Source organism: Salminus brasiliensis, chromosome 15 (genome assembly GCF_030463535.1).
Source record: "Salminus brasiliensis chromosome 15, fSalBra1.hap2, whole genome shotgun sequence".
In the NCBI taxonomy this organism is placed as follows: Eukaryota; Metazoa; Chordata; class Actinopteri; order Characiformes; family Bryconidae; genus Salminus; species Salminus brasiliensis.
Window position 1 is genome coordinate 31,849,542 of NC_132892.1, and position 27,941 is coordinate 31,877,482.

At 42.0% G+C, this 27,941-nt stretch overlaps 1 protein-coding gene across 1 annotated transcript; it reads right to left on the reverse strand.

The window, feature by feature from the left end:
* Nucleotides 1-3,303: 3,303 nt before the first annotated feature.
* LOC140535541 (sialoadhesin-like) lies at nt 3,304-27,875 on the reverse strand. The gene is made up of 21 exons (XM_072656941.1): nt 27,833-27,875; nt 27,129-27,467; nt 26,508-26,747; nt 25,127-25,384; nt 24,769-25,020; nt 24,393-24,662; nt 24,030-24,287; nt 23,654-23,923; nt 23,291-23,548; nt 22,915-23,184; nt 22,561-22,809; nt 22,387-22,468; nt 17,527-17,639; nt 17,299-17,385; nt 16,259-16,420; nt 10,971-11,309; nt 10,350-10,589; nt 9,490-9,696; nt 9,193-9,332; nt 3,593-3,659; nt 3,304-3,437 (listed from the first exon to the last, which is right to left on the reverse strand). Exons 1-21 carry the CDS (start codon nt 27,873-27,875, stop codon nt 3,304-3,306), a joined length of 4,278 nt encoding a protein of 1,425 aa, XP_072513042.1.
* Nucleotides 27,876-27,941: the final 66 nt, after the last annotated feature.

Sequence of the window (27,941 nt, forward strand, 5' to 3'; positions counted from 1 at the left end):
AGACTATGGAGATGTTTCCCAGAAAACACATCAGAGTGAAGACATTGAGTTGGTTGTTGACTTGTAAACTATTTCTGAAAATTTAAGAATCACAGTTTTCTCTCATTCTTCTGGTCTGTGATGTTCATGAAGTGTTGATGTGAGCGGAGGTGCTGAGACTGAATCACAGTGCTGGAGACTCCAAACTGCAGAGCTCTCAATCAGCACCGTGGACAGCACTTTTACTCTACACCTGTGCTTCTCTACACACACGTCTTATCCAGCACAGCCATCTACAGGTGGAAATCTGTAATGACTGCAGCTGCTGGAGTTCCTCTACACTGCAGAGTGGAGTGTTTACCCTGCTCGAACCCTCTGAATCAGCTCAACAGGTCAGAAACAAGCCCTTCAGGAGCTCAATCAGATCAGAAAACACTAAACTGTGCAGCTTCTCTCCAACAGCAGTCTTTAACAGCTCACCTGGTAGTCGTGTTCCTCCACCTTTCTCTTCTTCTTCATGTTCCTGCTTTCAGAGAAGAGTCGGTGTTTTATCAGCATGATTTATTATTGATCAGTCATTACCTTACTATGAACGTTAGTCCTGCTCTGTCTCATGTTCTGCTGAATCTCATGTTTTATTATTAGCTTTAATAGAAAGTTGATTCAACTGTAAAACATCTGGTTTGATTAAAAATAAGGTAAAATAATCTGTATTAATGTTCATTTTAAATCACTTTTTTCAGCTTGTTGATCGTCTAATCTTCATACTCTTACCTTACACACACAATAACACTAATAACCAACAAACAGCCAGTGGACACTCCAACAACTGCATACAGACCAATACTCTTGACCCCTGTGTGCAGATAACAGACAAACTCAGTTAGAAATTGCTAATTTTTTATCAATATTAATGAGAGATATTCAGCTTAATGTATCTTTTCCCACCATTAACACCTTCTAGAGTGGCCAGCACTGCAGCTGCTGTCTGAGAGCCGTATGTATTCTGAGCTACACAGTAGTAGGATCCACTCTGTACAGCACTGTAACTGTGTCCAGATCCTACAGGTGAGCCTCCACCTTCTTTAAACCAGGTGTAGTTCTGCACAGGTGGATTTCCATCACTGCTGCAGGTCAGAGTCACTGAACTGCCCTCCACTATTTCACCAGAGGGACTGATGGACACTGAGACTCTCTTTGGAGGATCTAAATATCAAAGAACAACAGAACTTTAATCATCACAGGATATTGGATCTTTAAAAAGTAATGACTTAAGACTATGCAGCAAAACAGCTCAAACCACATCATAAAGTTCACCAATGACACAACAGTGCTGGGTCAACATACAGAGAGGAGGTGCAGCAGCTGACAGACTAGTGTGAAGTCAACAACCTTCACCTGAATGTAGACAAGACCAAGGAAATGGTTGTTGATTTCAGGAGAGCACGACACAGCCACTCTCCGCTTAACATCGATGGGTCCTCTGTGGAGATCATTAAGAGCACCAAGTTCCTTGGTCTCCACTTTGCAGAGAACCTCACCTGGACCCTGAACACCTGCTCTACAGCCAAGAAAGCCCAGCAGCTTCTCCCTCCACCCATCCTCACCATCTTTTACAAAGGCACCATAGAGAGCATCCTGAGCAGCTGCATCACTGTGTGGTTTAAGTTAATTGCACTTGAATGCCACAGGTTCTAGCTATTACCTGGACCAGTGTGAGGTACGAGTTTCAAAGTTCTCTGTAATTGTTTAAGGTACAATGAGGAGAAAGTGACCAGACGACTCTGAAATACACTGAATGAAGGTTCTAACCATTAAGCTGATAAAAAAGACCTGCATTCCAGCTTCCTGCAGGTCCAGGGGATTGAAGCAGTGATTTTCCAGTCTCAAGCCTGCCTCTCTTACCTTCATGCCATAGCTGACGTCTGTAATTGTGTGATGTTCTTTAGCTTGACTGTCTTGGAGCTACCTAAAATAGTTACCCAGTACTTTGGAGTTGGTACCTCACACTGACCTGATTAATGCTTTGAAGTTCAGCTACTGAAACAGAGAGCTTTTGGTTGATTTCATCAAACACTGAAAAGCTGAACATATAAGCAAGCATTACTATATTAAATATGACAGAGTTATCAACACCAGGAGATTAGAGATGTTTACATGCTCTTATGACAGAGATCACTGATGATTCTGAAGCTGCATCAGCTTTTGGTTCAAGTAGAGCACAATCAGTTCAGCATGAACCCTCAGCTCTGTTTGTTTTCTGAGACTGAATGAATGAATCTGTACTTACATCTGACATTAAGAGTGACCTCAGGAGAGTGAAGCTCCTGATCCTCTACAGCACAGTGATACCTGCCTGCATCCTCCCTGCTGACCGACTGCAGGTGGAGGTGGTCAGTTCTGGAGGATAAAGGAGTTCCATTTCTGTACCAGGTGAATGTTGGTCTGTCAGTCAGAATGCAGGTGGTTTTACATGTGAGAGTGACTTTACCGCCCTCCATCACTCTCTCAGGAACCTCCACCTGGAGATCTGCCAACAAGAGAAACCCACTTCTACTGCATCATCCTCACATTAGCTGAATGAATGGGTCAGAACTCACTGGTGTCTTAAAGAAGAAATCAAACTAAAAGAAGAATTTAAAGTAAACCTAAACCTAAACCCTGATCACTCAATTAAAATACTGACCTAGGATCAGATCCAGTCCTGTTTATGAAGATCTCACTCACAGAAACTGATCCTAGATCAGCTCTCTTACTCTGAAATGCTTTGTGTATTCTGGTTCTCCAGTTCTAAGCAGTGTTCTTCAGGTGTGGTTTGAAGGACTGATGTGATTATATTACAGAACTGCTGGAGGAATCCTGTTCACCAGTGAATGAAGTACAGTGTCTTATTTCTGCTGATGGAGCTTACCTGTGACTGAAAGATCTACTCCATCTTTACCCTGAAACTTTCCTCCTTTATCTGTTAAAAATCTGAAGTAGTATTTCCTCTGGTCATTTTCTCTCACATCTCTCAGTCTGAGGGTGCAGCCATGCTTTTCTCCAAGATACTGAACCCTGCCTCGGTACTCTGGATCCTCTAACAGATCAGGAGTTTCTCCATCTGTAACCAGATCTTTACTCCAGAAAGCTTTTTTGACTGAGTGACCTTTTGGATATGTGTAAATGCAGTCAATGTTCACTGCAGACCCCTTTAGAGCACAGATAGATGTAGGCTTGTATGTCACACTCCAATCCTGAGCAACAGCTCCTGCAACACAGAATCCAGAAGTGTGTAAATTGAGACTCTGTGGGTCTCAGTCAGTAAAGCTGCTGCAGAAAGTCTCACTTCAGCTCATTTCTAAGGCTGTTCATTTCAGCTGAGTTTGGAATAATCAGCTGCAATAAGCTGAGCTCATTTGGAGGTAAAAGCACAAAGTGAGAAGATCCACAGCTCTTGAAGTAGAGTGGAGGAGGAGCTGCAGAGGAGCAGAAACCAACACACTGCAGAAAACACAACTGTTAACCATGAAAACACACACACACACACACACTCACAGCACAGCAGTGTAAAAATAATAATAATATTACAGTTTGGATCACATGATGCTGAGAAGAGACAGCTCTGACTGACCTGAGATGAAGATCAGAAACAGCAGAGGAACAGTCAGAGACATCCTGAGTGACATCATCAGCACAGCCTGTATGAACATATACCACACAATACTGTTTATTTACATCAGTAATATTTCACAGCTCATCAATATCTCCAAATCTGTCCAGTCACCTCATTTTGGTTATTAACGAGCTTTTAGTTCATACAGTCATAAAAAAAAAATGAGGAGACCCCTTTCTGAACATCTTTAAACGTCTGGAGATCTGATCTTCATGTAATCAACACTGAGAGATGGAGGTAATCTAACTAAACTCACACAACTGAAGAAACGTCTTTAATCATCATTTATTAAGTGGAATGAATAGAAATTCATTACTCCTTCAAGATAAGATAATCCTTTATTAGTCCCACAGTGGGGAAATTCACAGCGTCACTGCAGCAAAGGGATAGCAAGACATTCAGATGCAAAAACATAGATAAACTATCAGTAAATACACAATATAAATAATAGAAGTTAAAAACTGTGAGAAAAATTTAATTATTTACAGATTATTGCATATTGACCCTTAATTGCACATGTGTGTTTGTGTGTGTGTGTGTGTGTTTGTGTGTGTGTGGGGGGGGTGTATTGAACATATGTATTTTTGCATTGAGGGAACTGTATTCCCTGAACATGTGTGTGTAGTGTAAGTGTGTGTGTATGTGGTCCGCTGGGAGCAGTGCTGGTTGTGGAGTCTGACGGCAGCAGGAAGGAAGGACCTGCGATACCCCTCCTTCACACACTTGGGGTGAAGCAGCCGGTCACTAAAGGAGCTGCCCAGTGCTGCTAGAGTCTCATGCATGGGGTGGGAGCTGTTCTCTAGCATGGATGCCAGCTTGGTTATCACCCACCTTCACTTGGTCTAAGAGGCTTCCCAGGACAGAGCCGGCCCTTTTTATAAGTTTGTTCAGTTGCTTCTTGTCTGTCCCAGCAGACCCCTCCATAAAAGACGGCAGATGCCACCACTGTGTCAAAAAAATATTAAGGGGTGCTCCCTGCACTCCAAAAGACCTCAATCTCCTCATCAGGTAGAGTCTGCTCTGGCCTTTCTTGTAGCGTGCAGCAGTGTTAATTGACCAGTCCAGTTTGTTGTTCAGATGAACACCCAGATACATAGTCCACTCTCTGTCCATACCCTGGATGTTCACTGATGGAGAGGAGTGTCTGCACCTGCGGAAATCCACCACCAGTTCTTTGGTCTTCTCCACGTTTATCTGAAGGTGGTTCTGCAGACACCAGTCAACAAAGTCCTGAATCAGTTGGTCAGTTGGTGAGGTAGTCCACTATCCAGTTCAACAGGTGACTGTCCACTCCACAATGTTCCAGCTTGTCCTTTAGGAGCCCTGGCTGTACGGTGTTAAAAGCACTGGAGAAATCAAAGAAGGTGATCCTCACAGTGCTGCCGGGCTTCTCCAGGTGAGAAAGAGCTCTGTGTAGATAGATGACAGCATCATCCACCCCGACACCAGACTGTGGTTAAGAACCAGCATCTCCTGTGACTTCATCAGATGGGAAGTCAGTGCCACCGGCCTGTAGCTGTTTTTTTGGGTGCTGCGTTTTCGGCACAAGTACCACACAAGATGTTTTTCACAGGTGTGGTTCTCTTCCCAATTTCAGGCTCATGTTGAACATAGGCTCAACTACCCTGCACAGCTGATCTGAGCAGGACTTGAGGAGCCTGGCACTGATACCATCGGGACCTGTAGCTTCCTTTGTCTTGATTTTCCTCAGCTCATTTCTCACCTGAGCTGTTGTGAAGGACAGGTTGGAGCAGGGGGGCTGGGGGCTGGAGTTTGTGAATGGGAGGTTGGAGGTGCCAGCAGATGAGCCCGTGGGGGCTGGCTCTAAACTACATATTGTGATTGATCAAATCTGTTGAAAAATAGTTGAAGTTCATTCCCCCACTTTTGGTCCACCACCACCAGGGAGTTGGACTTTGTGTGGCCAGATATGGTTTTAAGGCCTTTCCACACTCCTCTGACACTGTTCTGCTGTAACTGGTCTTCCAGCTTCTTCCTATAGCTGGCTTTCCCCTCCCTGATCTTCCTTCTCAGTTCCCTCTGCACAGCTTTCAGCTCATCCTTGTCACCAGATCTGAAGGCCCTCTTTCTCTCTTTTAGGAGAGCCTCTATATCCTGATTAATCCATGGCTTATTGTTGGAGGAACACTGAACAGTGTTGGTAGGGACAGTGTTGTTCACACAGACGTTGACATAATCTGTCAAAGGTGTAGAATTAGAACCATGTGCAGAACATCAGCTGCAAATGAGTAGAACTGTATAAGAACCACATAGGATACCATAGCAACTGCAAAGCGATCATTTGAAATGACAACGCAACTGACTAGCAAACCAGTACCAGTACCTACTGACCTGTACCTACCAAGAGTGCCATAAAGGAGAAAAGGGTCATGGATGTTCAGGGCTCACTTACATGATTCATAGAAGCCCCACCTAACAACCTACAGGACTTAACGGATCTGCTGCTAACGTTTTGGTGCCGGAGACCACAGGACACCTTCAGAGGTCTGGTGGAGTCCATGCCCCAAAGGGTAAGAGCTGTGATGGCGACTATATTTCTCCACTCATTAACTATAAATTAATCACTCTTCACTAATTCTAAAAGCACTGAGAGTGTTCTCCTACCTTCATTAAGCGACGCTCATCTCCTGAACCCAGAGAACGAATGCAGAGAACTGGAGGAGCTTCATCAGTTTAAACAGACTAAAGGGATGTGGTTAAGATGCCGTCATAAGGTATCGTCCGTGTGAGAGACTCCTGCTGCATTTTCTCACACTAGACCTTTTATTATCTCTGACCACTCAGACCACGTCTCTCTAGATGGTCAGGTAAGGCTGGTCAGTTCCTGAGTGCCAATGCTAAAAACACTCTACAGCTCACCCACCCTTATGGGTCAGAGGTTGATGATGATTGTGTTGAGTTTCTCCAGTGAGGAGCACTAAAAACTGCACCTTCCCCCATTTTGTTCACCATCTTCATCCTCATTATGGTTGACTGAGGAAGATGAAGATAGGAGTGGACTGGACAGAGTGGGACTCTGATCAGCGCTTAAAAGTAGAAGCTGTGATGTTTTTAGTTCAGTGCTGATCATTTCCTGTGTGTCTGGAGTGCAGAAGTGGCCTTATTTAAGTTTGCTGTCTTGATGCAAAAGTTTATTGTGTAAATGCTCTATATGTCCATATAATTGTGGACACCCCTTTTAATGAATGCATTCAGCTACTTTAAGTTTATCAATTGCTGACACAGATGTGCAAATGCACACATACAGCTTGTCTAGTCACTGTACAGAAATACTGCCAATAGAATAGGACTCTCTGTGTCAGATCATCATGACGCTATTGGCACCATGCTGCCTAATGCCAGGTGCGGGCTAGAGGGGTATAAAGCCCCTCAGCATTGACCAGTAGAGCAGTCCTCACAGCAATGCTCATCCAGAATCTACTTAAAAGCCCTCTTCCCTGGACAGCACTCAGAAGCGCCCCCTAAAGAACACTTCTCTTTCCTCAACAGTCAGAACTCTCAGACTGGATAGAAGTTTAATACCTTCATTCTTTTTAGAAACTTATAAATAATAATAATGAGTTGAAAAACCTGTTTTTCTTTAATAGTAAAAAGGAAATATTTTATTATTTGTTAATAGTTTACAACAAGTTATTAAGAGAAATACTTTTAAATGTTAAAGCAAAGATCAAACACTACATCATGTCATAAATCATAATAAAAATATTAAAATCAAATACAGAGCACATGCTGAAGCTGCAGACATACAGTCGTATGTAAAAGTGTATTGTTGATGTTGTTGCACTTCTGCTCATTTTAATGTACAGAGCTTTCTTTTACAAATGATGAAAAAACTAAAAGATAAAATTAAGCATGTAAAGTGGCTTATTTCAGTTTGTTTGCTGGAAAGGATTTTTTCATATATTAACATCATATGTAATTTGAACAGCGGTGTCCAAACTTTTGCACATGACTGTAGGACACAACATAAAAATATACTGTAACAGAAAAGTCTTGCATCTTTCATTTTTCACTTTTCTCCATAAAAAATAAAAGTAAAAGGTCTGCATGTCCCCCTTTATGTTCAGTACATGGAGGAGCTGTAGAGGAACTTACATGGGCTGCACTTTTACTGTTGGAGTGTCCACTTACTGGACAAACTGGGACTCCAGGGGGAAAATCGGTTCTGCTTCTGCGCTGTAAGCTCAATGAAGGTGGTCTGAGACACTGAGGCTTGGTCTGGGTAAAGGGGGTGGTTCTACAAAATGAGTAGGCGAGTCTGGTCCCGCCTCTGGTCACTACATGCAATTTTGAAAACACGACAGACAGTTTTGGCTTGATTTCTATAGAACTGAAAGGAACAGAAGCACAGCGTCCATGTTTTCTACAGTCATTGGTGTGTATCAACAACAGAAGGAAAAAAAGCTGTAACAGTAAAAATACCCTAAAAAAAGAAGACGAAAGGTTAGCTCAATTTTACCAAACACAATTTGGTAAGTCAACGTCTACAGAAGCATTTTTTCTGAAGGGTTTCTCCTCCACTAGGCAAGACATTCATTTTAATTGTGTTTTAATTGTTCACAAGTATAAATGTCTTTTATTTCACATTGCTGTAGATAACGGAGGGATCTGCAAGGGTGGAAGCAGAAGACCTGCAGAAACACAGCAAACATGGTAAATACATTTACATGCATACAAAAGCCTGGCTAACTGGACAGAACCAGGACATTTACAGGAGCTCTATAAAAGACTAGTCCACTTATTGCTGTGTTTACAGGAATGCTAGCATAGCCTGACGTCCTTTTCATGATGTTTATCCATGTGTGATTTTCTAGTGTTTAAAATTCTGCTCTTCTTTCTTTGTCTAGTTTCAGAAATGAGAGTTCAACTCAGACTCTAGATCTAAGGCTCAAGACCTAAATCTAAGACCTAAAACTGATCAAATTAGGTCAGACAAACTTTAGCTGTTAGTTTATCTACAGTCATTTGCAGTGTCTGGGATTTTAGTTGGATCATGACAGTCAAAATGTGCTGTTTACATCATCCTGTCTCAGGTAGACTATCAGTCACTGGACTAAGCAGGTTTGATAAGGTTCCTCTCACCTGCCAGGAGCACCAGTGCGGGTAAACTTGACATTGGCATACTTAACATTGTCCCCGTCACCTCTTGTCCTTCTGCTGAAAAGTAGTAGTAATCATAATAATAATAATAATAATTTGAATCTGCATTAAATTTTGTTGATCGTCTAATCTTCATACTCTTACCTTACACACACAATAACACCAATGACCAACAAACAGCCAGCGGACACTCCAACAGCTGCATACAGACCAATACTCTTCACCCCTGTGTGCAGATAACAGACAAACTCAGTGAGAAATTATGCTAATTTTTATCAATATTAATGAGAGATATTCAGCTTAATGTATCTTTTCCCACCATTAACAACTTCTAGAGTAACCGGCACTGCAGGTGCTGTCTGAGAGCCGTATGTATTCTGAGCTACACAGTAGTAGGATCCACTCTGTACAGCACTGTAACTGTGTCCAGATCCTACAGGTGAGCCTCCACCTTCTTTAAACCAGGTGTAGTTCTGCACAGGTGGATTTCCATTACTGCTGCAGGTCAGAGTCACTGAACTGCCCCCCACTATTTCACCAGAAGGACTGATGGACACTAAGACTCTCTTTGGAGGATCTAGAAAATAGAAAATATGAGAATATATGAGTGGACTGTGAGAGTTCCAGTGATCTTAATGAAAGTCAGTAAGTTCCTCATTAGTGGATATTAATATACTACTCACACAGAACATTCAGAGTTACAGTATCAGAGCATTTCTCTCCATGTTCATTACTGGATCTACACTTGTATCCTCCACTGTTCACAGAGCTAATCTTTTTCATTGTGAAGGTCTCTCCTTTTGCTACTAATGATGTTCCTTTAAACCAGGTATATTTCTGCACAGGTGGGTTTCCATCACTGCTGCAGGTCAGAGTCACTGAACTGCCCTCCACTATTTCACCAGAGGGACTGATGGACACTGAGGTGCTCTTTGGGCCATCTAGAGCTAGAATGACACATTACACCGAGATGTTTTCTGTTTGAATAAGAAGCTACAAACGCCCTTAAGGAGAACCCCATTTGTTCCCATTTATGCCACAGGTTCTAGGTATTAACTGGACCAGTGTGAGGTACGAGTTTTAAAGTGTTCTGTACTTGTTTAAGGTACAATGAGGAGAAAGTAACCAGACAACGACTCTATACTCAAATACTCTGAATGCAAGTTCTAACCATTAAGCTGATAATAAAGACCTGCATCTCAGCTTCCTGCAGGTCCAGGGGATTGAAGCAGTGATTTTCCAGTCCCAAGCCTGCTTCTCTAACCTTCATGCCACAGCTCATGTCTGTAATTGTGTGATGTTCTTTAGCTTGACTGTCTTGGAGCTACCTAAAATAATTATCCAGTACTTTGGAGTTGGTACCTCACACTGACCTGATTAATGCTCTGAAGTTCGGCTAGCATTACAAGCATTCCTATATTAAATATGAGTTATCAACACCAGGAGATTAGAGAGGTTTACATGGTTTTATGACAGAGATCACTGATGATCCTGAAGCTGCATCAGCTTTGGGTTCAATTAGAGCACAATCAGTTCAGCATGAACCCTCAGCTCTGTTTGTTTTCTGAGACTGAATGAATGAATCTGTACTTACATCTGACATTAAGAGTGACCTCAGGAGAGTGAAGCTCCTGATCCTCTACAGCACAGTGATACCTGCCTGCATCCTCCCTGCTGACCGACTGCAGGTGGAGTTGGTCAGTTCTGGAGGATAAAGGAGTTCCATTTCTGTACCAGGTGACTGTTGGTCTGACAGTCAGAGTGCAGGTGGTTTTACATGTGAGAGTGACTTCACCTCCCTCTATCACTCTCTCAGGAACCTCCACCTGGAGATCTGCCAACAAGAGAAACCCACTTCTACTGCATCATCCTCACATTAGCTGAATGAATGGGTCAGAACTCACTGGTGTCTTAAAGAAGAAATCAAACTTAAAGAAGAATTGAAAGTAAACCTAAACCTAAACCCTGATCACTCAATTAAAATACTGACCTAGGATCAGATCCAGTCCTGTTTATGAAGATCTCACTCACAGAAACTGATCCTAGATCAGCTCTCTTACTCTGAAATGCTTTGTGGATTCTGGTTCTCCAGTTCTAAGCAATGTTCTTCAGGTGTGGTTTGAAGGACTGATGTGATTCTATTACAGAACTGCTGGAGGAATCCTGTTCACCAGTGAATGAAGTACAGTGTCTTATTTCTGCTGATGGAGCTTACCTGTGACTGAAAGATCTACTCCATCTTTACCCTGAAACTTTTCTCCTTTATCTGTTAGAAATCTGAAGTAGTATTTCCTCTGGTCCTTTTCTCTCACATCTCTCAGTCTGAGATTGCAGTCATGCTTTTCTCCAAGATACTGAACCCTGCCTCTGTACTCTGGATCCTCTAACAGATCAGGAGGTTCTCCATCTATAACCAGATCTTTACTCCAGAAAGCTTTTTGGACTGAGTGACCTTTTGGATATGTGTAGGTGCAGTCCATGTTCACTGTAGACCCCTTTAGAGCACAGATAGATGTAGGCCTGTATATCACACTCCAATTCTGAGCAACAGCTCCTGCAACACAGAATCCAGAAGTGTGTAAATGGAGACTCTGTGGGTCTCAGTCAGTAAAGCTGCTGCAGAAAGTCTCACTTCAGCTCATTTCTAAGGCTGTTCATTTCAGCTGAGTTTGGAATAATCAGCTGCAATAAGCTGAGCTCATTTGGAGCTAAAAGCACAAAGTGAGAAGATCCACAGCTTGCAGTAGGGTGGAGGAAGAGCTGCAGAGGAGTGGAAACCAACACACTGCAGAAAATTGTTAACTCAGGACTTTACAGTGTGGATCACATGATGCTGAGAAGAGACAGCTCTAACTGACCTGAGATGAAGATCAGAAACAGCAGAGGAACAATCAGAGACATCCTGAGTGACATCATCAGCACAGCCTGTATGAACATATACCACACAATACTGTTTATTTACATCAGTAATATTTCACAGCTCATCAGTATCATTAAATCTGTCCAATCACAAGCTTTCAGTTCATACAGTCATGTGAGAAAATGAGGAGACCCTTTTCTGAAACCATCTGGATATCTGATCTTCATGTGATCAACACTGAGAGATGGAGGTAATCTAACTAAACTCTTAACCCAACTGAATAGCTCATAGCAACAACATGGAACAGCAAAGCAACCACGTTGCGACCCCATAGTAGCTGATTAACAACACTTTAGCTACCACTTCTGTTGTGGTCATCTATTGTTCAACACAACACAGTGAGAGCTGTGAGAGAGGCTGGGAGCTTTTACAGGCTTCATATTTGGTCATGTGATGCAGTTTATGGTATTGGGCAGAGAGAGTGAGGGGGGTGGGGCTACACACTAATCAGCACTGTCAGTAACAGACAGCCCCCCAGTGGATTTCAGTGAGGACGCTGCTCCAGCTCTGATGGACTAGAACTGGGTCTGTATGTGGAATAAAGAGGCTCCATTGAGAGTTCTGAAATGAGGATGGGGGCAGAGGCAGACGTGGGATGAAAATCCAAGATGGAGGAGAGGTAAATTGGTGTGATGTGTTATTTCCTGGTTCTGTATGATGCCAGAATAACATTTCACTTCGTCATGGGGCAGCTTGGCACAGTGTGTCTTTGTATTGTCAGATTAGTGTTGCACAGTAACAGGACTGCTAGATTTCAAACTGTACAGACTCTGTCCCCTGCTCCAGCCATGCCTTCCAGATCAAGACAAGATCTGCATGTGTAACTTCTACTTCTCCACCCTCGCAACAAGGGCCTAGGGTTATGGGATCAATCCTCACTCTAGCCATAAAACCACTGAAAGGTGAAGTGAATAACATTGATGATCTGGTTCTAAAGGCTCCTGTCAATGGGTGGATATATCAGACAGCAAGTGAACAGTCAGTTCTTGAAGGTGATGATGGGGTTCAAAGAAAGCATAAGAATCTGAGACACTTTGACAAGAACCAAACTATGATGACTAGAAAACCGGGTCAGAACAGGCAGATCTTGTGGGGTGTACCATGTATTCAGTGATCATTACTTACGAAAAGTACTCCAGGAGGGCCAAAGGCTCACTGATGCTCATGGAAACTTTACCTCATAGACAAAAAGGATCTGCTGCTTGGTACCAGATACCACAGGACACCTTCAGAGGTCTTGTGGAGTTCAAGCACAGACAGGCCAGAGCTGTTTTGGCTGCATTAGGAGGCCTACATAGTATTAGACTCCACTTGTTCAGCGAGTTCATTTCTCCACTCATTAACTCTAAATTCATCACTCTTCACTAATTCTAAAAGCACTGAGAGTGTTCTCCTACCTTCATTAAGCGACGCTCATCTCCTGAACCCAGAGAACGAATGCAGAGAACTGGAGGAGCTTCATCAGTTTAAACAGACTAAAGGGATGTGGTTAAGATGCCGTCATAAGGTATCGTCTGTGTGAGAGACTCCTGCTGCATTTTCTCACACTAGACCTTTTATTATCTCTGACCACTCAGACCACGTCTCTCTAGGTGGTCAGGTAAGGCTGGTCATTTCCTGAGTGCCAATGCTAAAAACACTCTACAGCTCACCCACCCTTATGGGTCAGAGGTTGATAATGATTGTGTTGAGTTTCTCCAGTGAGGAGCACTGAAAGCTGCACCTTCCCCCTATTCTGTTCATCATCTTCATCATCACCATCATCATTAGAGATACACCAATACCACTCTTTCCTTTCCATAACCAATACCAGATTTCCAAGTATCTGCCAATACTAAGTACCGAAACCGATAGCAACTCTGACTTAAATACTCTATTCATGGCTAGATTGTTCTGCGTTTAATAGGTTGTGCTTATATCCCAGCATTTACTGGTTGAGGAAATGCACTTTTGAAAAGTTTCTATTCAATGTTTCTATGTCACAATGCAGTAACAAATGCAAGTAGGGAAGCATAATCCTGCTAAGCTCGTCCAAATACATTTCAGAGCAGTAAAAAAAAAACATGCCAGTATAGAAACAAAAAGTGCTCATGGAGCAATTTCACATTCAACTACACACCTTTATGTAAAAAGGGACTAAACTTTAGTGTGTGGCCTTTAAACAAGTTGTTTTAACTCAAGTTTTGGTTTCAAGACCAAACAACCACCATGTGCAAACAAAAAGTGCTGTCAAAGTTCCATTAAATATCTGCTTAATGGCATTAACTCTTTATGACTAGCTTTAACTGGTTAAAGTTTGGTTTCATAACAAAATATGCAAACAAAAAAGAACCCTTGTGCAGATCAGAGCAGGACTGCAGAAACAAGCTCATTAGCTGTAGTGAGAAATTGAGCTTAGCTTTTGCTTTAGCAGATGAAAATATGGAGCTGATTCACAGTGGACTAGACAGAGCGAAAAGTAGAAGCTGTGATGTTTTTGGTTCAGTGCTGAGGTAATTTCCTGTGTGTCTGGAGGGCAGAAGTAACCTGATTTAAATATAGCGTGGGGAAGAAGCAGGGAGTCTAACAGGCCTCAGCACAGCAGACAGAAATCAAACTCCACCAAAGTGTCTCTTTTAAAGTCACTTTGCCAGTCCAAGGCCGGACAAAGGAGGAGGGTTGAGCGTAGAATAGCAGTTCCACCCAATTATTATGCAGTTCTATCATTTTTAGACAATCATGCTATTAACTGGATGAGTTTTTTGATGTTCTGACAGGATTAGTAGTAATATGTACCACTTTATGCCAAAAAGATTTATGACCATGTGTTTACGAATGTGATGTCACTTGGGGGTGTGTCGTCACGTGGGAATTTTCCCACCAGACCTCACGCGGGAATTGTCCTATATGACATCATCGCCTAGGTAGGTGTGTGCGAATATTTTTACAATATTTTTACCACGGTAGGACTTTTTTTTCCAATTTATTTTTCCTACCCTAGGATTATGTAATGATGTATGAAATTGTTCCACAGTTTTCCTGTGTGTGTGCGCGCAACAGCGGCCCCAAAGACCCTTACTCAGAGAGAAGTCGTAATTTTTTTATGGTTTGACGTTTGGGTTTGAGAAAAGTAAGGCGCGCGTTTCCATCAAACAGCTGCCCCTTTCTGTAAAACATGACAAAAACATAATTGTAAATGGTCGGGGGTGACGTTAGGGGTGGAAACAAAAGTAGCGGTACAGAACTGCTTTAAAAACCCCACCTCTGACCGTAGGTCTTCCACACATCACCAGCGAAAGAGCGGGACCCCAAACCCACACACATCCACTTTGAGGAAACTCAGTATGGATTCCAGCCAACTTCCCAAAGAGGATCTTGAACTGATCGGACTACTTTCACCAAGAAAACGTACGAAGCATGCTTTCGGAAAACCTGCATTTGCACAACGTACCCGTTTCCCTGTGGCCTAAATATGTTGCGAATGGGTGTAGAGGATCTCACGCCTAAGGCCGAAGATACTGCAACGGCTCAATATATTTTCAAGGCCTGCAACATTCCTCCGGAATACTGGCCGTCTGTTATCAGAGAGGAAATCAGGTCTGAAAATGTCGTTTCGAGGGTGAAACCTCCGGGGGATAAACGGGATAAAAGGATGATGAGAAACAAAACGTCACGCTGGGGAAAAGAAGAACGAGCGACTTTGATTTCCGGTACTCTGATACTGTTCAAACGACGCCAGATTGAAGACTTTGAGGGGAAATGGTCTCTGGTCATTTTACCCAAAAAGAACAAAAACGGGGGACGTTACGTAGGTTTTCACAAGTGCACCTTTTCTGAGAAATGTAACCTGAGCAATGTGACGCTGAGAGAGAGAGAGACACAGAGAGAGAGAGAGAGAGAGAGAGAGACACAGAGAGAGAGAGAGAGCTCTACATGCTCAATCAAACCATCCCGAAAACAAGACCGGTTGGTGAAATCCATTCTATGCTGGTTCAGACACGAAACACCAGACCCACCGTTCACGATTCGGGCTCCTCTGTGTCTGTAAGGAAAGGTGACTGATAAGCGTTAAGGTGAGATCAGCCTTTCAACAACGACGCACAACTCTGATCATCTCGATATACGGACCAGAACAACGCCTACAGAGTTCAGCTGGAGGTGTGAAGGCTGAGGTCGTACGGCTAGAAAGTTTGTGTGAAAATGACGAGGAGCAATGGGTTTACTTTTTCACTCCACTCGAAAATGAGATCGAGGAGATTATTGAAGGTTCGCTGCTGGAATCTGAACTTTTAGACATCTATGAAACGACCCGTCACATTTTGACCGGTAAGTAAAGATTTTTTTGTTTGTTTGTTTGTTTGTTTGTTTTACCTTAATCAGCTTCTAGAGTTCATGTGTAAGAGATGCCTTATGTTTGACTATTCAAATCACAGTAATCATGTACGATCCTTTCAATAATTTTCTTTCTCTGTCACCAGCGAGCGACAAGTGCACCTGCATCTACTGCGACATACCTGGAATGAGAGAGTGCTGCTGACCAGTCAAAACGACCAGGACGACGAAGATGAATTTGAAAACAACAAAACGGGCGAGGTGGTCCTCACCTTCGCTGAGCGAGAAGCAAAACGGCATTGAAAGTCGGGTCGGTTCTCCCCTCACGGACGAGGAAAGTTCCGAAGACGATGTGATAAACGCAAAGATGACAAACCTGACATCCTCCGGGGGCGATGATGAGGATGAGGATGAAACCGCGGTGAGCGACGGATCTGAGGATGCAAAAAATGTGGATGTTAAAGAATCAGAGGTTGTTGATGATGATTAGGTGAAGGATGAGGAGTTTGGTCGACGTGAAGAAAAAGAAGAAAAAGGTTTTGAAACGTGTCTGGAGAGTGAAACTGGGGAACCAAGAAATGATAAAATGACAGAGCTTTTGGAAACGATCTGCGCACGAGCTCTAAAGGACATCATCAGAGAGTGGAATGAGCAACAGTGTGAGGTGTGTACAATTGACCATCCATCACAAAATCAACACACCTGCCTGGAAGGTGAGCCGATTCGTTTCCTAGACGTGTTAAAACAAAAGTGATTCAGCGTCCTGGATGAATGCGAGACCATGCTTCTGGAGTTTGGAGTTACCGACCAGCCGGATGGATTTGTAATGAGTATCCTGAAAAAGTTTTACGACCAGCTGCCAGATGATTTGGCAGCTGAAGAATCTTCGTCCGACTATCTTTCCAAAAATCCCTTTGAGGCGTTGATTCGTTATTTTCACACTGAGGAGTTTAGTGATCAGTGTGAAGAGGCTGCTGCATCCCTGTATAAAATTCTAATGAAAGCCTGAAGTTTCATTTTCTTTTTTTTTAAACGAAATGTTCCTCAACTCGTTTTCATGTATTTCATGTTATACACACACACACACATATACCTTGATGTAGACAGAAAAACATTGTATTATTCCAAATCCATATTTATCATGTTTTTGACGTAAATGTGTTTAACTTCACTGATTAATAGTTAAATTAATATATTAATCAATATATAGCATGTTTTGTATTATTAATACAAGGTATTATTACGTATGGTATTTAGCATATTTAAAAAAAGAATCTATGTTATATACGTATTTATTTACTTTTTTACTTACTTCTGAGAGAATATTTCAGTCTCATGGAGGCATCTTTGGCGGTAAAACGGGACTGAAAGGCGTAGCGGGGGCAGGAAACGCCATCCACTGTCAAAATTAAGATTCTACATCAAAGTGATGAAAATTTAAAGGGTTGCGAGTGTAAGACCTGCTAAAGGCCGAATCCCAAAGCTATAAATTTAGACACTTGTCCCAGAAACAAATGATCTTGACTGGATCAGCGGTTACCGGCGTGGGCACCGATCAGTTTAACGGTCACACGTTCCAGCGGATACTTGGCATTTGAACTCATCAGTGCGGAGACATGAGTGAGTTTCAGGCCCGTCGAGACGATGACTTTTCTGACGTACAGCAGAGTCGACGGGGTGCGTAGTTTATAGCCGGGTTTTGATCAGAAGACATCAAAACAAATTAGTTTATTAATTAATTATGCACCAAACTAAGTCTCACGTCCACGGAAGTTTTTTCCTGAAATCCAAAATCGCTGTGTTCGTGTCTCAGCAGTTAAACAAAACAAAAGACCCGGCTCCGTTCGCTGAATTCGCTCCTCCACGCCAGACCCTGGTTCTCTCCAGTGGGGTCAGCGTCGTCCATATGCCCGCAGTATCAATTCTAAACATGCCTGCGGAAAATTGAGATCCCAGGGTCTCCTTAGAATAATTCAGCAAACACTCTATGACGGTTCGGAAGGCGTAGGCCGAACTGATCTGGGAAATCAGTTTATCGCCCAGAGAAACGTCCACCTGGCTAAAAATGCTCGCGATAGGGTAGTTGATCAAACCGACCTTGGTGTCGTGCGCTAAATCAGAACCGTCCGGATTCGTAATTTTGCAGGTCAGGTACAACAGCGAACTATTAAATCCTGATACGCGTCTCCCGAACCTGCTAAGAAGAAATCAATGGAACCGGTGTCTGTGAATGGACGTGATAGGCGGCGTTCCCACATATTTGTAGGATTCGAAGCTGGTTTGTGTCATAGGCAGAGTAAATAAGTCCAACTCTGATTTCATACACTCTGTAGAAGCGGGGTGTATCAGAGACATGTTTGTTGTTTGTTTGTTTTTATTATTATTATTCTTGTAAAAATAAAAAGGGGTTCACGTAAACTTTTTCCCTCTTATTCGCAGTTTGGCAAAATTACGAATCCGGACGGTTCTGATTTAGCGCACGACACCAAGGTCGGTTTATGAACAGTCATAGAGTGTTTGCTGAATTATTCTAAGGAGACCCTGCGATCTCAATGAGGAGTTTGTTGATGTTCAGGATTCTCTCTCAATATCAGAGCATGGTATAATAATAAGAGTCTTTCAGGCTTTAACTGGAGGAGTTTGTTGATGTTCAGGATTCTCTCTCAATATCAGAGCATGGTATAATAATAAGAGTCTTTCAGGCTTTAACTGGAGGAGTTTGTTGATGTTCAGGATTCTCTCTCAATATCAGAGCATGGTATAATAATAAGAGTCTTTCAGGCTTTAACTGGAGGAGTTTGTTGATGTTCAGGATTCTCTCTCAATATCAGAGCATGGTATAATAATAAGAGTCTTTCAGGCTTTAACTGGAGGAGTTTGTTGATGTTCTGACAGGATTCTCTCTCAATATCAGAGCATGGTATAATAATAAGAGTCTTTCAGGCTTTTACTGGAGGAGTTTGTTGATGTTCTGACAGGATTCTCTCTCAGCTCTTCTGGATGGAGGCTAAATCAGGACTGATGGTCAGTGTGAGGAATTCTTCCCCATAAACTCTCTAGAACATGCTCCACATTTCAGGCGGATGTTATTAAGTGTGCTGATCTTCTATGGTGAGAAAAGCCGCTCTGAATCGGAGAGCATTTGGGCTGGAAAGTCGTGTTGTTTGGAGCTAACCTCCTGAGCTTCGTTCCTGAAGCAGTAAAAGTAGTTCGCTCACTTGAAATGAGAAAAGAAGATTTATTTAGAGGATTTCTTCTTTATTATTGGTTCAGTTCAGTGTAAATATTGCTGAAAGGAGCTGAATTGTACTGTAGTTTAATTGGAGGTTCAGGTGTCGCTGCATAAAGTGCTGGTAGAGCTACTAGACCACTTCAGTAAACAGGATACGGCCCTGAATCATAATGCAGGTCAGACACCATGATTCGGACCTTAGCTTGAGGAACCTTCCTCTAACTGGACCTTCCTGAATTTGATTTCCCTTCAAACATGAATTCAGTGTGTTGTAAAAGTTTATCAGCTAAATAGAAAGCTTTCATTTTTACTGCTCGCTCTCTCTCTCTCTCTCTCTCTCTCTCTCTCTCCCCGGCTGGTTTGTGGTTCTTCTATTCTGATTGGTCTCTGTGGTGATGATGTCAGAGCTGGTTTATCATCTACTGTTGGTTCATGCTCCCATCTAGAGGAATGTAGGTGTAACTACATGCACTCTGTCCCATCAGACCCATCACTGACTGTCTGATATCTGGAGCTCTGTAGAGACTCACCTGACTCTTCATCTGGTGAAAACTAGCAGACTTTATTTCTACACCATCTTTCATTTAGTAGATCACAAAACATACATAAAAACTCAGTCTCTATAGTATAGAAGACACAGATTCCATAGAATACAATTGAATTCTAAGAATGTATAAAATATACAGTATTATATTTACCAGTTCAGTACCAGTTATTTACCAGTACCAGTTTTAATGTAAAGGTTGTAAGAGTTAAACAGAAAATAGTTTATAGTTTATGTGCTACTTTGTGTTGGTCTATCACTTAAAATCTCAAAAATACATTTACGTTTGTGGTTGTAAGGTGACAAAATGTGATAAAGGTCATGAATACTTTGGCAAGCCACTGTACTTTTGGGAGGAGTTAGGAGGTTGGGGATAAGGTGGTGGTCATCCAACATCCAGACCTTACTAAAACTCTTGTCACTAAATGCAATAAAATCCTCACAGCTGTGCTCCTCCAAACCTTGTAGAAAGCCTTCTCCCCTGGTATATACTCCAACAAACTCCAACTGATACTACTGTTACTCCAACAAAAGCAGGAGAAACTCTTTTTTAATAGCCTTGATTCAGAAGAAACAATAAGTGCATTCTGTGGCTCTTTTACATTTTATTTTCCCCTAATCAGAAGCTCCCCCTACAGAACGCCTCTCTTTCCTCAACAGTCAGAACTCTCAGACTGGATTGAAGTGCAATACCTTATTTCTTTTTGACACTTCTAAATAATAATTGTTTTAAAGATTTTTTAATAGTTAAAATCAAATTTGTATTTCTCAAAGAGAAATCCAAAACTTCTAAATGTTAAAGCAAAGATCAAACACAACATCATGTAATTAAATAAAAATGTATCACAAACAAATACAGAACACATGCTGAAGCTGCAGACATAGTCATATGTAAATATGTACTGTTGATGTTCTAAGCGTGAACAAGTATGTCCTCTACTGAACTTTTGCACATGACTTTAGGACACAACATAAAAATATACTGAAAAATTATATATCTCAATTTTTTCACTTTTCCTCCATAATGTGAATCTGGCAGTTGTTTTTTACAGTGTGTCAAAAGATCCTGATGAATGGACTAATAGAAACATCCCATAATTACCTGGAATAAGATCTTTTTACATCCACTTCCATTACAATGATCTTAAGTTTTCTTAGAAATAAAAGTAAAAGGCCCATAGACCTTTAACAAGTGGGACTTGAGTGAAGCAGAAGACACAAAATACAGACTGGTTTAAGGTTTATACTAAAGACTGTAGAAAACACGGACAGCAGCATATCTCAAAAGCGAAGCAACCACAGTAGTGCCTCTAGTGGCTGGTTGCAGTACGATATGTAGCGCCACTCATTCCTATATGTTTCAATTAAATAACTCCGCCCATTTACCGTCTCATTTTTCTCTAAACTGTCTTTTCATCTCCAGTGTCCCCAAACCTCAGCAGTTAGTCTGCATGTCCCCCTTTCTGTTCCTTACATGGAGGAGGTGAGTTGTAGAGGAACTTACATGAGCTTCACTTTTACTGTTGGAGCGTCCATTTACTGGACAAAATGGGAATCCAGGGGGAAATCTGCTCTGCTTCTTCGCTGTAAGCTCAATGAAGGTGGTCTGAGACACTGAGGCTTGGTCTGCCAGAGGGGCGGGTCTACCAAATGAAGTAGGCGAGTCTGACTCTGCCTTTGGTCTCTGGTTGCAAATTTGAGAACATGGTGGACAGTTTTGGCTTAATTTCTATAGAACTGAAGGGAACGGAAGCACAGCATCCATGTTTTCTACAGTCATTGGTGTGTATCAACAATAAATGAAGAAAAAAAAATAACAGTAAAAGTAACAGTAAAAATACGAAGAAGTCGTAAAAAAAGAAGACGAAGAAGTTCTACCAAACACAAACTAGGCATTCAATATCTTCAGAAGCATTTTCTGTGAAGGCTTTCTCCTCCACTGGACAAGAAATATTTTGAATTATGTTTTAATTGTTGGACTTTATTTTCTCTAAGCATGAACGTCTTTTATTTCACATGGCTGTAGATAATGGAGGGATCTGCAAGGGTGGAAGCAGCAGACCTGCAGAAACACAGCAAACATGGTAAATATTACAGGAGCAGTCTAAAAGACTAGTCCACTTATTGCTGTGTTTACAGGAATGCTAGCATAGCCTGACGTCTTTTTCATGACATTTATCCATGTGTGATTTTCTATTTTTTTTTCTTTGTCTAGTTTCAGAGATGGGGGCTTAACTCAGACTCTAGACCTAAGGCTAAAGACCTAAAGCTAAGATTTTAGCCTACGAAAATAATACTTGAAGAAAACTGATCAAAATAGGTCAGACAAACTTTAGCTGTTAGCTTAGCTACAGTCATTTGCAATGTCAGACTGTACTGTTTATATCATCCTGTCTCAGGTAGACTATCGGTCACTGGTCTAAGCAAGTTTGATAAGGTCGGTTCCTCTCACCTGCCACGAGCACCAGTGCGGGTAAACTTGACAGTAGCATACTGAACATTGTTCCCGTCAACTCTTGACCTTCTCCTGAAAATTAGTAATGATGATAATTATAATCTGCATTAATATTCATTTTAATGTTCATTTTTTCAGCTTGTTGAATATCTAATCTTCATACTCTTACCTTACACACACAATAAAACCAATGACCAACAAACAGCCAGCGGACACTCCAACAGCTGCATACAGACCAATACTCTTGACCCCTGTGTGCAGATAACAGACAAACTCAGTGAGAAATGATGCTAATTTTTTTAATATTAATGAGAGATATTCAACTTAATGTATCTTTTCCCACCATTAACACCTTCTAGAGTAACCAGCACTGCAGCTGCTGTCTGAGAGCCGTATGTATTCTGAGCTACACAGTAGTAGGATCCACTCTGTACAGCACTGTAACTGTGTCCAGATCCTACAGGTGAGCCTCCACCTTCTTTAAACCAGGTGTAGTTCTGCACAGATGGGTTTCCATCACTGCTGCAGGTCAGAGTCACTGAACTGCTCCAAGCTGATTCACTGATGGACACCCAGACTTTCTTTGGAGCGTCTATGAAATATAATGATAGTAGAGCTTCTTTAAATACAGAGATGACGTCTCAGATTATGTCAGTTTCATCATTTCAACTCTAAATGAAGCAGAACAAGAACTTACATAGAACAGTTAATGACTTGTACCCTGATGATCGAGACCCTTGTGTGTTGGTTGCCATGCACTGATATTCTCCACTATCTGCAGATCTGGTGTTTGTGATGCTGTAGATCTGATTGGTCCATTTCTGCAGAACTTCTTTATCCACCTTCCTAAACCAGGTGTATTTCTGCACAGGTGGGTTTCCATCACTGCTGCAGGTCAGAGTCACTGAACTGCCCTCCACTATTTCACCAGAGGGACTGATGGACACTGAAACACTCTTTGGAGGATCTAGAAAATAGAAAATATGAGAATATATGAGTGGACTGTGAGAGTTCTAGTGATCTTAATAAAAGTCAGTAAGTTCCTCATTAGTGGATATTAATGAATTACTCACACAGAACATTCAGAGTTACAGTATCAGAGGATTTCTCTCCATGTTCATTACTGGATCTACACTTGTATCCTCCACTGTTCACAGAGCTGATCTTCTTCATTGTGAATGTCTCTCCTGTTGCTACTAATGATGTTCCTTTAAACCAGGTATATTTCTGCACAGGTGGGTTTCCATCACTGCTGCAGGTCAGAGTCACTGAACTATCTTCTACTATTTCACCAGAGGGACTGATGTACACTGAAACTCTTTTTGGAGGATCTATGAAATACAATGATAATAGAGCTTCTTTAAATACAGAGATGACGTCTCAGATTATGTCAGTTTCATCATTTCAACTCTAAATGAAGCAGAACAAGAACTTACATAGAACAGTTAATGACTTGTACTCTGATGATCGAGACCCTTGTGTGTTGGTTGCCATGCACTGATATTCTCCACTATCTGCAGATCTGATGTTTGTGATGCTGTAGATCTGATTGGTCCATTTCTGCAGAACTTCTTTATCCGCCTTCCTAAACCAGGTGTATTTCTGCACAGGTGGATTTCCATCACTGCTGCAGGTCAGAGTCACTGAACTGCCCCCCACTATTTCACCAGAAGGACTGATGGACACTAAGACTCTCTTTGGAGGATCTAGAAAATAGAAAATATGAGAATATATGAGTGGACTGTGAGAGTTCCAGTGATCTTAATGAAAGTCAGTAAGTTCCTCTTTAGTGGATATTAATGAACTACTCACACAGAACATCCAGAGTTACAGTATCAGAGGATTTCTCTCCATGTTCATTACTGGATCTACACTTGTATCCTCCACTGTTCAAAGAGCTGATCTTTTTCATTGTGAAGGTCTCTCCTGTTGCTACTAATGATGTTCCTTTAAACCAGGTGTATTTCTGCACAGGTGGGTTTCCATCACTGCTGCAGGTCAGAGTCACTGAGCTGCCCTCCACTATTTCACCAGAGGGACTGATGGACACCCAGACTTTCTTTGGAGGATCTATGAAATATAATGATAGTAGAGCTTCTTTAAATACAGAGATGACGTCTCAGATTATGTCAGTTTCATCATTTCAACTCTAAATGAAGCAGAACAAGAACTTACATAGAACAGTTAATGACTTGTACTCTGATGATCGAGACCCTTGTGTGTTGGTTGCCATGCACTGATATTCTCCACTATCTGCAGATCTGGTGTTTGTGATGCTGTGGATCTGATTGGTCCATTTCTGCAGAACTTCTTTATCCACCTTCTTAAACCAGGTGTATTTCTGCACAGGTGGGTTTCCATCACCGCTGCAGGTCAGAGTCACTGAACTGCCCTCCACTATTTCACCAGAGGGACTGATGGACACTGAGACTCTCTTTGGAGGATCTAGAAAATAGAAAATATGAGAATATATGAGTGGACTGTGAGAGTTCCAGTGATCTTAATGAAAGTCAGTAAGTTCCTCATTAGTGGATATTAATGAATTACTCACACAGAACATTCAGAGTTACAGTATCAGAGGATTTCTCTCCATGTTCATTACTGGATCTACACTTGTATCCTCCACTGTTCACAGAGCTGATCTTCACTGTGAAGGTCTCTCCTGTTGCTACTAATGATGGTCCTTTAAACCAGGTATATTCCACAGGTGGGTTTCCATCACTGCTGCAGGTCAGAGTCACTGAACTGCCCTCCACTATTTCACCAGAGGGAGTGATGGACACTGAGACGCTCTTTGGAGGATCTAGAAAATAGAAAATATGAGAATATATGAGTGGACTGTGAGAGTTCCAGTGATCTTAATGAAAGTCAGTAAGTTCCTCATTAGTGGATATTAATGAATTACTCACACAGAACATTCAGAGTTACAGTATCAGAGGATTTCTCTCCATGTTCATTACTGGATCTACACTTGTATCCTCCACTGTTCAAAGAGCTGATCTTTTTCATTGTAAAGGTCTCTCCTGTTGCTACTAATGATGTTCCCTTATACCAGGTGTATTTCTGCACAGGTGGGTTTCCATCACTGCTGCAGGTCAGAGTCACTGAACTGCCCTCCACTATTTCACCAGAGGGACTGATGGACACTGAGACTCTCTTTGGAGGATCTAAATATCAAAGAACATCAGAACTTTAATCATCACAGGATATTGGATCTTTAAAAAGAAAACCGTTACAGTGTTCTGAGTCTTCTGCTGTTCACCCTGCTGACTTAAGACTATGCAGCAAAACAGCTCAAACCACATCATAAAGTTCACCAATGACACAACAGTGCTGGGTCAACATACAGAGAGGAGGTGCAGCGGCTGACAGACTAGTGTGAAGTCAACAACCTTCACCTGAATGTAGACAAGACCAAGGAAATGGTTGTTGATTTCAGGAGAGCACGACACAGCCACTCTCCGCTTAACATCGATGGGTCCTCTGTGGAGATCATTAAGAGCACCAAGTTCCTTGGTCTCCACTTTGCAGAGAACCTCACCTGGACCCTGAACACCTGCTCTACAGCCAAGAAAGCCCAGCAGCTTCTCCCTCCACCCATCCTCACCATCTTTTACAAAGGCACCATAGAGAGCATCCTGAGCAGCTGCATCACTGTGTGGTTTAAGTTAATTGCACTTGAATGCCACAGGTTCTAGCTATTACCTGGACCAGTGTGAGGTACGAGTTTCAAAGTTCTCTGTAATTGTTTAAGGTACAATGAGGAGAAAGTGACCAGACGACTCTGAAATACACTGAATGAAGGTTCTAACCATTAAGCTGATAAAAAAGACCTGCATTCCAGCTTCCTGCAGGTCCAGGGGATTGAAGCAGTGATTTTCCAGTCTCAAGCCTGCCTCTCTTACCTTCATGCCATAGCTGACGTCTGTAATTGTGTGATGTTCTTTAGCTTGACTGTCTTGGAGCTACCTAAAATAGTTACCCAGTACTTTGGAGTTGGTACCTCACACTGACCTGATTAATGCTTTGAAGTTCAGCTACTGAAACAGAGAGCTTTTGGTTGATTTCATCAAACACTGAAAAGCTGAACATATAAGCAAGCATTACTATATTAAATATGACAGAGTTATCAACACCAGGAGATTAGAGATGTTTACATGCTCTTATGACAGAGATCACTGATGATTCTGAAGCTGCATCAGCTTTTGGTTCAAGTAGAGCACAATCAGTTCAGCATGAACCCTCAGCTCTGTTTGTTTTCTGAGACTGAATGAATGAATCTGTACTTACATCTGACATTAAGAGTGACCTCAGGAGAGTGAAGCTCCTGATCCTCTACAGCACAGTGATACCTGCCTGCATCCTCCCTGCTGACCGACTGCAGGTGGAGTTGGTCAGTTCTGGAGGATAAAGAAGCTCCATTTCTGTACCAGGTGAATGTTGGTCTGTCAGTCAGACTGCAGGTGGTTTTACATGTGAGAGTGACTTTACCGCCCTCCATCACTCTCTCAGGAACCTCCACCTGGAGATCTGCCAACAAGAGAAACCCACTTCTACTGCATCATCCTCACATTAGCTGAATGAATGGGTCAGAACTCACTGGTGTCTTAAAGAAGAAATCAAACTAAAAGAAGAATTTAAAGTAAACCTAAACCTAAACCCTGATCACTCAATTAAAATACTGACCTAGGATCAGATCCAGTCCTGTTTATGAAGATCTCACTCACAGAAACTGATCCTAGATCAGCTCTCTTACTCTGAAATGCTTTGTGGATTCTGGTTCTCCAGTTCTAAGCAGTGTTCTTCAGGTGTGGTTTGAAGGACTGATGTGATTATATTACAGAACTGCTGGAGGAATCCTGTTCACCAGTGAATGAAGTACAGTGTCTTATTTCTGCTGATGGCGCTTACCTGTGACTGAAAGATCTACTCCATCTTTACCCTGAAACTTTCCTCCTTTATCTGTTAAAAATCTGAAGTAGTATTTCCTCTGGTCATTTTCTCTCACATCTCTCAGTCTGAGGGTGCAGCCATGCTTTTCTCCAAGATACTGAACCCTGCCTCGGTACTCTGGATCCTCTAACAGATCAGGAGTTTCTCCATCTGTAACCAGATCTTTACTCCAGAAAGCTTTTTTGACTGAGTGACCTTTTGGATATGTGTAAATGCAGTCCATGTTCACTGCAGACCCCTTTAGAGCACAGATAGATGTAGGCTTGTATGTCACACCCCAATCCTGAGCAGCAGCTCCTGCAACACAGAATCCAGAAGTGTGTAAATTGAGACTCTGTGGGTCTCAGTCAGTAAAGCTGCTGCAGAAAGTCTCACTTCAGCTCATTTCTAAGGCTGTTCATTTCAGCTGAGTTTGGAATAATCAGCTGCAATAAGCTGAGCTCATTTGGAGGTAAAAGCACAAAGTGAGAAGATCCACAGCTCTTGAAGTAGAGTGGAGGAGGAGCTGCAGAGGAGCAGAAACCAACACACTGCAGAAAACACAACTGTTAACCATGAAAACACACACACACACACACACACTCACAGCACAGCAGTGTAAAAATAATAATAATATTACAGTTTGGATCACATGATGCTGAGAAGAGACAGCTCTGACTGACCTGAGATGAAGATCAGAAACAGCAGAGGAACAGTCAGAGACATCCTGAGTGACATCATCAGCACAGCCTGTATGAACATATACCACACAATACTGTTTATTTACATCAG